Source organism: Bactrocera oleae, chromosome 6 (genome assembly GCF_042242935.1).
Source record: "Bactrocera oleae isolate idBacOlea1 chromosome 6, idBacOlea1, whole genome shotgun sequence".
Lineage (NCBI taxonomy): Eukaryota > Metazoa > Arthropoda > Insecta > Diptera > Tephritidae > Bactrocera > Bactrocera oleae.
The window spans coordinates 68,573,217-68,585,680 of NC_091540.1; the positions used below are offsets into that span (position 1 = coordinate 68,573,217).

A 12,464-nucleotide genomic window follows, 5' to 3' on the forward strand; every position below is an offset into this window, starting at 1 on the left:
TGCCACGTTAGCTTTGCCTCTCCTTTCGTGGGCTTCCCAATAATAATAATGCTGCGCTTAGCAAAAATTATACAGTGTTTGAAATATAATATACACACAAATACAGAAATTCGCGTTAAAAAGAAATATAATTGTTAAAGTATACAATCGAATTTCAATGTGCGATTTAATCACAATTTCGGACATATTTTGCAAATATACATATTTAATATGTGTGCCCTCCAAGAAATTTCAAACTTTGCTGAGTAAATTTTCAAAGAGTTTATAGCTTTTGTCACACTGTAATATCTAAAATTGGATAAACATAAAGCACTAATAGGTCGAAAGGCATAGTCAGCCTTGTGGTGGGAATTGGAAATTTATGGAGACTTTAATTTGTTCATATTTTGTCATATAGTGATGTTCTCTCGATAAATTATTATAAATATTTTTTTAATGGGAAATTTTTATACTATTATATATTTATTTCATTAATTTATTATTAATATTTATTTCAATGAAAAACTTATATAATTTAAATTATATTAATAATTTTATAATTTATAATGCTTATATTATTCTAATTATATATATTTTTTAAATAAAAATTACTATAGTTTTACAAACCAAGTGCCAAATTGAACAATTAAATACTTTGGTTTGCCATAGATGATATAATAAAACATATTCTTAATAAATACAATAGTTGCTTTCATTTTACCAAAACTAAGAGACCGACGAAACGAACAAGACACTCGCATAATCAAGTAAGCAGAGAATATAAATTGTTTGCACATTGACACAATGGCTTCAACTGCATAAATCTATTTATCTAACGCAACTACTTTAAGCTAGTCAATTCCGGAATGATCTAGATTTTGGTACACGAACGTATTTTTTTCCTACTGGGTGTAGTACAACTATAGGTCTCGTGGTTGTTTGTTACATATATATGTGACAAGCTTTGTGTGATCGAGCACAATCCTCATAGCATTTAATGCGCGCTATTAAACGCTCGTAAAAGAGTTTTAATATTTATTTTTATTGTGTTCTAATAGATCTCCGTATTATAGTGATCACATAATATTTTTGTATGGCTATGCGACATTAATGACAGCTTTAATTGCTTAATGCTGATATGTTGCTGTTATTTTTTTGTGTTTCTTGCTTTAAATGGGTCAGTAAGAACGATCATACTAGAATGATACGCAGATTTTTTTTCAATGAATTTGTATTTCTATGGTAAGTAACATAGGTGGTATTTAGAGCTCAGAAGCTAAGTAGCTTAAATTGGATTAGTAAGTTTATTATATAAATAATGTGTGATGAAATTTTTTTGCTAAGGTATATGTATGAGTATACGCTATAAAAAATACTTTCGCAGACTTTTGTAGAAATTCGAATGAGTTATTTAAGGCGATATGGACTTTGGAATATAAGTATTTAGAGCAAGTGCTGTTGGGTTTTATAATGGTTTTTTTTCGAATAATATTGAAACATATATACATACAAATATGTATGTAATTTTTCTTTTATCTGGGAAAAAAATTTTTCTCATGATAGAAATTTTCGAAATTTAACCAGTGTCTGATGGGAACCGGGTTGGTTCAAGGTTGAAATATTCGAATTTTCAAACGAGAACTGAACTTTCAGTAGCATTTTGTTTAATAAATAAAGAATTAAATTACTATATACAAATAATTACCAATAATTTGTCCTAAAAGCGTTTCTACTTACAAGCTAAATCAGTGATCGTGCAGCCACTTGCCCAAAAAATATATACACAGACGTTAAAGAATTATATTACAAAATAAACTTTAAAATTTGGCTCTAGTATTTTCGATTTTTATGTCTTAAAGAATTAACCAGCATTGTTACAATATATATTCAATTGCAGATCATGCGACAAGATCGTTATAAGTTTTAAATTTACAAACTAATTCATTCAACATTCAATAATCGTTTCTTTCAATGCTCAAGTCTAGTGTAAGTTCTTAGCCATTGGCAACGGCTAATTTCTTGGCCAAGGTATCCACCAAAAGCCGCCACATAACATACAATTTCAGAGCGAAAAAAATGTACTTGGTGACGTAAATTTCTTCATTCAACGGCAGAAAAAGTTGTGCTCGATTATTTTTAGATATAGTGACAGTGTAAAAGATGCACATATATATACATATATATGTATCAAAATATTTCAGTGTCTAGCCAAGTGGTTTTTTACATAGCTTTTTTCGGTTTTTTTCATTTCCTCTTTTAAGCAGTGCGTATAATTGGAGCGTCTGATGTAAATGATCGCGACATGTACAAGTATGTCTGTGCTACTGCATAGCTTCCATTTAATACATATACATGTACATATGTATGTATGTATGTAGTATGCATACTTCACATTAAATGCTCTATTAAGCTTTTGCCTACACTTGAGGTGATCGCACACTCGCCATAGGCACTTGAACGTTCTTCATTTAATCGCTGTCTGGTTAACTCGACGACTGTCTACTCAACTCATATCATATATGTATGTATATGCTTGACTAGAGTGTCAAGTTGAGGTTTTTGCCATTTATTCATTATTTTTTGCTTTTGTTTGAGCAAATATATGACAAATGTTGCATCAGAAAATTAAAACATTTTTATTTTGCTATGACGTATGCATGTATATATGTATGTAAAAACAGGTAGAAGTGCTGGGGGAAACACCTTCAAAAAAAATATTATATTAATTATATATTTTCAGCTTTGCAAATAAATTTATGGATAATCTGACAAATCAAAAAAGTAATGAGTACTAAGAATGGTATCAAAAATTATAAAAAAGTTAAGGTAAAAACAAAATTAGATTAAATTAAATAAATAAATCATTTAGAAAAAACCGAAAATACTAAAGCAATTAGATACTCAAAATAGGTTTAAAATTCAATATTAAAATTTGAAAAAAAAGGTCTCAATGTAGATCAGTGATCGTGCAACCACTTGACTAAAAAAAATTCACTCAAAAAACATTTCGAAATTTCAATATTTCATAGTTTTCCCAATATTTTACATAAATATTTATATAGAGCACTCAATTTCCTACCGCTTTTATTCAAAACAGATTAATTATTTCCGCATTACTTGAAATTAATATTTATACAGAGCACTCAATTCTCTATTGCTCCTATTCAATTACCTATAATTTTTTCGCTGACTAAACTTTATTTTTCGAACCCTTCGAAGTACTTTCTTCAATTTTTCAAATGCTATACTTCAGCATTTCAAAAGTACAAATTTTCTATTTCTCCACAAAGTACTCACATTGATTTTCTTCTTTTTCCTTCGGTTATGAATGATTGCGGTAAACAAAAGTTTCTCTTCAAGGATAAATTTTCGTTGTTGTCGTTGTGGTCGTCGTGATTACACGTTTAGGATACGTTTTTTCTTTCTTGGATTCCACCAAAATTGAGTTTTCTCACTCGCTAATTAATTATCTTTTCTCTATGTTTGGCAGGCGGGCAGCAGCTAATTTGTATGTTCACTTTCTTAACGTTGTGAAACTCGCAAATCAACTGTGCTCGTGTTACGTTATGAATGAATTTATCACCTCTAGATTATGTTGAGTCCTTGATTGGAGTTTTGAATTGATTTTCAATAATAACAATTGATAGCTTTGTGATGACATAGGTCCTCGTATGGACTCCGTTTTGGCAAAGTATCTTCGCGCTGTTAACGAGATTTTGCTGCCGTTCCTATGCACGCTCTGGAATCGCTAATGGGACTCGTTATGTCGCTATTTCACAAAATTTCAAAATAATTCAATTTATGTGCGTGCGTATGTGTGCTTTACTGGATTAGCGCCTTAAGCTGTTGCTTGGTGATTAACTCGACACTGATATGTGTTTGCAATGTTGGCAATTTATATGACATTCGTTGGAATTAACGTTGCTTTTTGGTAAAAGTTCTTTTGTTGTTGTATTTTTTGTTTTATTTTATTTTTTCTTAATGCTTTCTGAGAAGTCTGTTTATGCTCAATGCAAATTCTTATAGCCTGTTTAAGAGTAGTTGATACTTCTTTTGTGGTTGTTGTTGACACTTAGTCACGCGATATACGACACGATCGATAGACTTTAAACAGCAAAAAGTGGACATTACAGATTACGTTCGCACCGTATTGTTCTTGTAACGTTTTGCTTTCAAACAATCTCACAATTAAACAAACATGAAATTTTAAGTAGTCACGATCACACGAGATTTCCGTTTACAATTGTTGTACAATAGTGTTCTAAAGAATATATTTCAGGTGGCGCGGAAGCTTGGACACGTTGTGAAACTCACAATTTTCTAACAAGTTATGTTTTACAGCTGAAAACTGTAACAGAACTGATTGAATTTTCTACCTTCGCTTCATTTTATAGAGTTGCTCTCACGTCTGCCTTTTTGACGGTGGCAGCGGCAGTGCAGCGCTGTCAGCCGTTTGCGTCGCTCGTCGTTCTCTTCATACTCTCACTCGATCGTGATTGGCTTACTACGCTCGGCTGTTGAGTTTGTGGCTTTTGGTTTGCTTTGGTTTGAATTGGACTTCGTGTGTTTGTCGTGACGGCGCATATTGCTGGCATGTCGGTCTGATTGTTGGATCGACAGTCTTACCGTCAAAGTGGACGCACACTATATAACTAGTTACCTGACCTGTATATGAACACTGTATTGCCAATAGGTAAATTTTCGAGATACGATAACGTGATGGTTCAAAGCGGAAATTTTGTCGATTTTATAAAACTATAGACATAATATACGAAATATATTTTCACACGGTAATACTTGATTTTAGAGTATATTATCGAATATATATATAACAACAGCTTGAGTGCTGCTGATCCCCTTACTCCCTTACCATAAACAGTACCCTAAGTAAAACCTCTTGAAGAATCGTGATTCGGCACATAATCTCATATGTTTCACGCTGAAAATGTAACCCATTTTCAAATTTAAAAAATCATTAATTGGCAACGCTAAACATAAACTAACTCGTGCTTAGAAATGATAAAGCGGCAAAATATCGTGGCGGTAGCATTGAACTCTGCTGAGCTACATACATACATACATGAGTACACATACATATATAAATTTTTGGAGCTTACGCACACCTTCAAGGCGCTGTTAAATATGATAAGGCATTGCTCAAATTAATTACAGTAGAAGTAGTTGTGGTCAGTGTTAGTTGGTTGGCTGTTTGGCCCCCACTCGTTGACAGTAGTCCAACTTATTCCAGAAATTAGTTATGGGAAGTAGCGCTAGACGAAGCTCTTCTATCCAATTCGTTGTTGAGTTTGAGATCACAGCAGCAGATATTTGCCTTCCGGCGAATATTTATCAAATTACATTAAGTATGTGCGTACAAGTGTGTAAATAGTCAATTCAGTGTTTTCAAAGAAACGCCTACTTGCAGCTTATAAACTATTAAATTTTTTCAAAATGGCAGTCACGATACTAATTCGTAATGTCTTTAATGAATTGATTACAAACAAAATACACACACTTTTAATTTTGCATTGTTATAACCTGAACAGTTATTCCCCGGAATGAAACGTCGAATATTCTATAAAATATGCATATACCATGAATAATAAGCGTGCTGAGCTGATTTAGTCATCTCCGTCTTTCTGTCCATCCATCTGTATAGAAGCAAACAAGTCCTATCAGTTTTTGAGATATCGATCTAAAATTACGCATCATTTTCTCATCAAGAAACTGTTAATTTCTCGGAACTTTCGATATTGTACTACTATAAGATATGGCTGTCATACAAGCTGATCGATCAAAATCAAGACCTTATATGGAAAACTTTTTTATTTGACAAACATTTGAAATATCATATATTATTGTCTAAAGAAATTCTACTATCTCCGAATATGGGGTTCCGATCGGTCCACTATAGCATATAGCTGCCATTCAGACTAACCAATCAAAATCAAGATAAAGATGTTTTTATACCCTCTATACTATAAGAAATGCACCTGAGAGGGTATTATAGCTTCGATGCTGCCGAAGTTCAAGTTTTTTCTTGTTTTTTTATGAGCTCATCCTAAGTATGATCGGTGATCTCCATTCAATTGTCAGCAGTACTTAAGACACTTTAAGACTCCGTTCCCACGACAGTCGGGTCTACGTAACCGGAACGGACCCGGATTTATTCCGGCCAAGGACTGTCAACTCGGCAGAATTCTGTCGCTACAACAACAACAACAACACTTTTAAACTAACTAAGAAAATGAATATTATCAAAAATACTTGCAAGGTGTTATTAACATTGGAGAGTACACAGATACCACATTAATCTCCCTTTAGTCAACAGCTTCTTCTCAGCTTTTTATATATAATGCGCGTTTGTTTTGCCACTGTCTAAATGTTGCCAAAGTGGATTTGGCTGATATTTTTAATATTTTTCATATCGGTTTATAATTCTTTTGTGTAAAAGTAAGATTCAGTATTTCAGAAGTTTTTCATCATCAGTGTTAGCACAAAAGATCAGAACACACGAAGAATCATTGCTTTTTCTAACCGGTGGAAATTGGTTTTCAATTCATGACTACAATTGAACAGCACAGCTTCTTGAAGCAAATCGATATCATTAATCGATCTAGTTGCCCTCGAGCTACAGCCAAAGAGATAAATTGCATCAGTTCGCTATATAGTCCAATCAACAGAGGTCTTAGACCAGTATACACGTATCATAGAATCATCTATTAATTAGTATGTAGCAACCAGTTGAAGATTTATTACATTTTATCACTACACTACTCTAACATTTTATATTTAATAGATAAATCAAGCTTTCCGCCGTTCGGGGACTGTCAATTAATCTCATTGGGTATATATAATTTACATAATTATCACATTTATCACTTGTACAACTTTGCATTCAATGAACAACGGCTGGCCTACGTGCAGAAACATGCCTATATACATATGCACGTTTGTATGAATGTATGTATATACATATGTAGATGAATGAAGGAAATTACACTTGCATTGACTTTGTGCCGCATCCAGCCTAGACAGCTTGGCGTGTATGCAATCCTACACTCCACTGCCTCACTGACTGCCTGTTGCACCAAATGAGCGAATAGCCACACCGACAGGCAGTTGGCGAGTATCACAGTTGCGGTGTTGGAAGATTTCTTTAATTACACAGTTGTCGGTGGATAGACAAATGCCGCAGAACATGCATGAAACCACATATTATACATATACATACATACATACGAGTATATACATATATATGCGCTCATAAGTGTGTTATATAGTTAAGCGGCTTAGCTCATTCAGAGGAAGCGTGCTACTTTTTTGCACACTTTTTCTCTTTCATTAATATCAGTTTAATTCAGTTTGAATGATAGTTGCCAGTTTGTCTGTGCTAGCCGACTATTAGCGTTCCGGCTGGGTGCGGATCGCTAGTGCTTTGATCTCAAAAAAAGCATATATATATATATATATAAATATATATATATGTAGCTATATATGTATATGTAGCTATATATGTATATATATATATATATATATATATATGGTATATACTGATGATCTTTTGCACGTTATACAAATTAAATGAAATGGAAATGTTTTAAGACACATATATACAAACATACATATGTACATATGTAAGTGCATGATTTAATGCAGCAGTGGAAACTGTATACATATATGATTCTCATGTGCAAACCGCAATCGGTAATCGCGTGTGTGCAGCACATACAATACATACAAAAAACCGCAGCAACCTCATGGTGGGCCTCGCCAACAGAAACGAAACAGTTTAACCGACATCTCTGTTCCCACCCCGCTGTCCGTCCACAACCCAGTCACATTACATACCAATTGGCATGAAAAGCACCGAACTCTATAAAGACGCTTTACGTCATGCGAACGTGGCAGACACTGTGGCAGCACGAAGCAATTTATTCTCATGTCGCTAAGCGCACAAACTCTCTACATATCTATATAGTCGTATTCATACATACTTAGTACATTAGTGAATGTACGAGCATTTGCGGATAATGGGTGAGCAGAGGCGACTGGCATCGCAAAGAGCGAAATCCATAGAGCCACCTAAGTTGAGGCGGTAATACCATAATTGTAGCCGTAATTTCAACATAAAAGTCATATTTTCCACTTCTCTTACGATCATTTGTAATTAAAGGCTATAGAAGCAATTAACCACGTCTAAAATATAATTTTCAAAGCATGATCGACGATCGTGTCATGCAAGATCAAGCTTTGCCTCGAAGAGAACTTCATCCTCAGTTTGGTCCACTTTTATTAGTATTTTTTGTTTTTTGAAAAAACACAAAGAAATTTTAACTGTTGGAACACCCATTATTGTCTCACTTATGAATTGCAATACAACTAACATGACTATACAGTTTTCGAACACGCGACAGCTTTCAGGCAACTCAGCTCGCCTCAATTACGTTGGCACTGGCAGTGACAGCTGGGAAAGTGAATGGGGGAGGCAGGTGGAACAACCGTGCGGCAGTAGAAGTGCAAACTGCTCAGACAAGTCTGTTGCCAAGATAACTATTCTACACTGAGTCGCACTGATCGCCGCACTAATCTGATCACTTGAGAATCGATCTGTGGCAAACTAGGCATTGGAACGGCAGCAAATAGTGGATAAGTAGAAGCTGCCACAATTCAACATATTCTAGGCTATAGTAGGCGCGTATAGGTATATGTATGGTGGATACCTGCCAAGACAATGTTCCGCCACAAATACACATAATATACTGAAATGCTAACAAGTGATATATCGCTGAAGTCGTGTGAATATATCTACAATATACAAGAGTTGTCTGCGCTGTCTGACAGCGTGACAAAGTATTATTCTCTTCTAGTTTTCAAGTTTTTGCAAATAATTTAATAAGAATTATTGCTGCCGGTCTGACTGGCTGTGAATGAGGTAGATACGACTAAGTGTCGGCAAATACAAAGCATTCATAGTGCAAAAACAAAAAATTAAGAACACAGAAAACAATTGTACAAGTAGATTACAAACGAAAGATAAATGTACAGAGGCTAAACTGTATGTGAGTATTTAAATCTGTATTAGCTCATAGGCCAGATGCACAGTTGCATGATCATACTTGTTGTGCATATGATTGCTTATAAGTATGTGTGTATGTATATTTGTATGATTGGCTTGATCCTAGAATTTTCAGGTGTACATATGTAGATTTATAGGTAGATTGATGAGAGCTTCCTTAATAAAAGCATCAGGTAGAATTATGATATTTAGCCGTTTTTAATATTTTTATTAAATATTCCATATGTGAATATTAGTTATTAAATTTTTATTTTAAAATAAAATTTAAGCTTGCCAAATAATTTGTAACACCCAAAATGGAACGTCGGAGACCCTCTAGTGTATATAAGTATAAATGACGGGCTGAATCGATTTAGTAATGTCTGTCTCACTGTATATACGCGCATTAGCCCATCACTTTTCGAGATATCGATATGAAATTTTGCCCACGTTCTTTTCTACCCAAGAAGCTGCTGTTTTGTCGTATTAGAACTCTTTAGAATATAGCTGCCATACAAACTGATCGATCAAACTGTAGTCCTTGTAAGGAAAACTTCTCTGTTTGACAAATTAACTTCACGAAATTTGTCTCAGGTTATTATCCAAGACAACACTACAATCTCCCAACAAAGTTTTCACCCCGAACCACTATAGCACATAAAGCTAATAGTCAATCTGAGCGATCAATATTAAGATGAAGTAATTTTTGTACCTCTTAATTCTATAAGAAATGCACCTGTGAAGGGTATTAAATGTTAACCTCGGTTTTTGTTTTATTTTCAATTATCTTCTGTTCGACTGTCCGTTCTTTTCTTTTTCATCTCATTAGATTCAAGGCGACTTCAAATAATTTAGTATCAGCCGGACAGCTGATTTTCTATTTAATTGCATTTGTCAAACTGATGTGTTTGTTGTATTTCTGACTAACGTTTTTAAAAGTTTCATTTAGAATCTCAATTAAATTTTCTGGACTTTGGTTGGAAGGCTTGGTAGGTTTAATAACAGAGCCTCGTTCAGGAACCGATAACTGTACATCGTAGCCTTGTAGTAGATTTCAACCGGACATTGTTTTCAATGAGAGATTAAATATAATCTCTTAAATAATCATGACGGCAGCTACCGACACTATTTTTCCTCATATGGCACTTTGATGTCTAAGCATGCCATATATAATGGCTGTCTATATGTATATTATATAGTACATATTTACATATATATTATAATATAAATTTAAAATTTATACTTGAGTGTTGGTGTATCATAGACACATTAGTTTCTACAAATCTCTGCGACTTGCATTCGTTTAGTTAACAAATGTAATTGTAGAAATGTCAAAATATCAAGGCCAAAAAAATGAGGAAATTTCACATTAAACGAATCGCAATTAACTACAAGAAAGGCAAGCACATCTGTGCGAATTTATTTTATTAGAAATTATTGCAACAAATATGCACTAAATATATATACCTATCTGTATGTAGAAGCAAATGCAGTGAAAGATAAATGATTGCTAACAAAAGCTAACCGCTATTATAAAATATTATGAAATCAGTGCTGCTACCAATTAAGATGTAGAAGTATGCTATGTATATTTGTATGAATACATATTATTTCTATATACGCATATACATATATATGTATGCGTATAGAGTGCTTGTACAAGCGGAAACTTTGTACGTGACTGTATTCAATTACTATTGAAATAAAGCTATTAACCACTAACCCAAGATTAATTGTCTCATTACTTGTATGTAAATATGTAAGTAAATGACTCGTGTGTAATTAAGTATGCCAATTTGATTACTAGCTACTTGTATAAACGTTTATAGCTTAACTTATGCATTTATTGGCAAGTCCGAATAATTTGTGCAAACTTTGTGTAAATTGCAAGAGCTGTCATGTTCTGTTAAATGTTACAAATATCAGCAATTAATATGCAAGAGTAAGCAATTAGGCGGCGGTTCTAAGATAATTTACTTCGTTATTCCATTAAGACTTTTAGAGTTAAATTTTTGCGTTATTTAAGTTATGAATTTATATACCTATTGCCAGTTTTATCTTACAATTTGCTCAATTTTTGGGTGAAAAATTACAATTAGCATTGAACTTGATTTATAATTAATCTGGGGTTCGAAATAAATATGTTCAATGATATGAAAGAAAAAAGGTTCACGTGACATATAATAACACTGCAGCTGCTGTGAAAATTTCAAGTTGATTGGTCCAGCCATTTCGAAAAAATGTTTCTCAACTATTCTGAAAACAGCGTTTCGAGAAAAACGAATTTAAAGTTTTGGCTGTCGATTCGAAAGCTCGACGACCTACTTAAAATACCTGCATATCTCCAAAACTATTGGCCGGACCAACTTTACATTTTCGGAAAATATTTTCAAATACATATATGTACATTCGATATATGAGAGTATATAAAAAAATTTGTTTTTTGAAGTATTCAAGTGGTTATGAACTTCAATTCAAGCGTTTTCTAGAAAACATTCTTCACCTTATAGGTAAAAGTAATAATCATTTTCGATATGAACGGATAGTTTCATTCATAATTCAATGCTGGTCCAGAAATATTTTGCGAAATTTCCAAATTCGAGATAATTATGCATTGTTGAACTAATTTCAGATCAGCTGTTAAATATTACAAGTATTATTATATAAGTTACAGCTTTCAACACCTTATTTATATACGAGGAAGTGAAAATATTTTTTTCCCACTCAGTTGCAAAAATAAACGAAAAATTCAATACTAAACCCAATGAGCTGCGGCAAGCTCAAGATTTGTCAACTGTAATGCTTCCAGGGTATATATTTTTGAGCTTACGAAAGTCAAGTATTTCACCTAGTATAATACAATATTCGAAAACTTATGGTTACTTAATAAAAATTTTAGCAAAAATTAAATATTGTTATGAAATGTCTATAATTCTTTACATGAAATTCTTTATATATATGTACATATGTATATGCATGTATATATAACATATACAAATTTGTAATAAAATTGTAATTTCACAATAAACTCAGGGTCATTCTACTCTTAATTTATTCGTTCACATTTTCACTATTTTATATTAGCATTTCTTTTGGATTCCCAAGAAGATTGCAAACGTCAACCGGTCTTCTCACCGATTTGGCACAAAATCACAAACGTGCATGACATCGCGCTACTTAAAATAATCCATTTATATAAAATACCCAAGCACAAACACAAACACACAAAAAGAAGGAGAGTGAAATATGCAAACGAGTCTTATTAGCAGATTTTCAGCCACCAGCGCTGACAATGACGAATCGACGATCCCCCCAATGTCAGTTGCCACAGCCACATTTCTTTTCGACAAAGAAAATAATTTAAAAAATGAGCGAAATTCTAATTATAAAATGTATTTAATATATTTTTAATATTTATGTATTTCTT

At 33.2% G+C, this 12,464-nt stretch overlaps 2 protein-coding genes across 3 annotated transcripts in view; both read right to left on the reverse strand.

The window, feature by feature from the left end:
* ImpL2 (Ecdysone-inducible gene L2) overlaps positions 1-12,464 on the reverse strand; it is a 31,441-nt gene that overhangs the window by 3,365 nt on the left and 15,612 nt on the right. Inside the window, exon 1 of one of the 2 annotated variants that reach the window (XM_036364575.2) lies at positions 3,277-3,526. The exons of the other annotated variant lie outside the window; for it this stretch is intronic. The gene's annotated coding sequence lies outside the window, so the exon portion shown is untranslated. Of the gene's footprint in view, positions 1-3,276; positions 3,527-12,464 lie in introns of those variants that run through there. 2 annotated transcript variants of the gene reach the window in all.
* Positions 3,277-3,640, reverse strand: LOC138855584 (uncharacterized). The gene has a single exon (XM_070110999.1). It carries the CDS (start codon positions 3,638-3,640, stop codon positions 3,539-3,541), a length of 102 nt encoding a protein of 33 aa, XP_069967100.1. The 3' UTR covers positions 3,277-3,538.

What these genes read in the sequence shown, in the direction of transcription:
- LOC138855584 (XM_070110999.1), bottom strand. Translation starts at nt 3,640, where the DNA reads ATGTCATCACAAAGCTATCAATTGTTATTATTGAAAATCAATTCAAAA.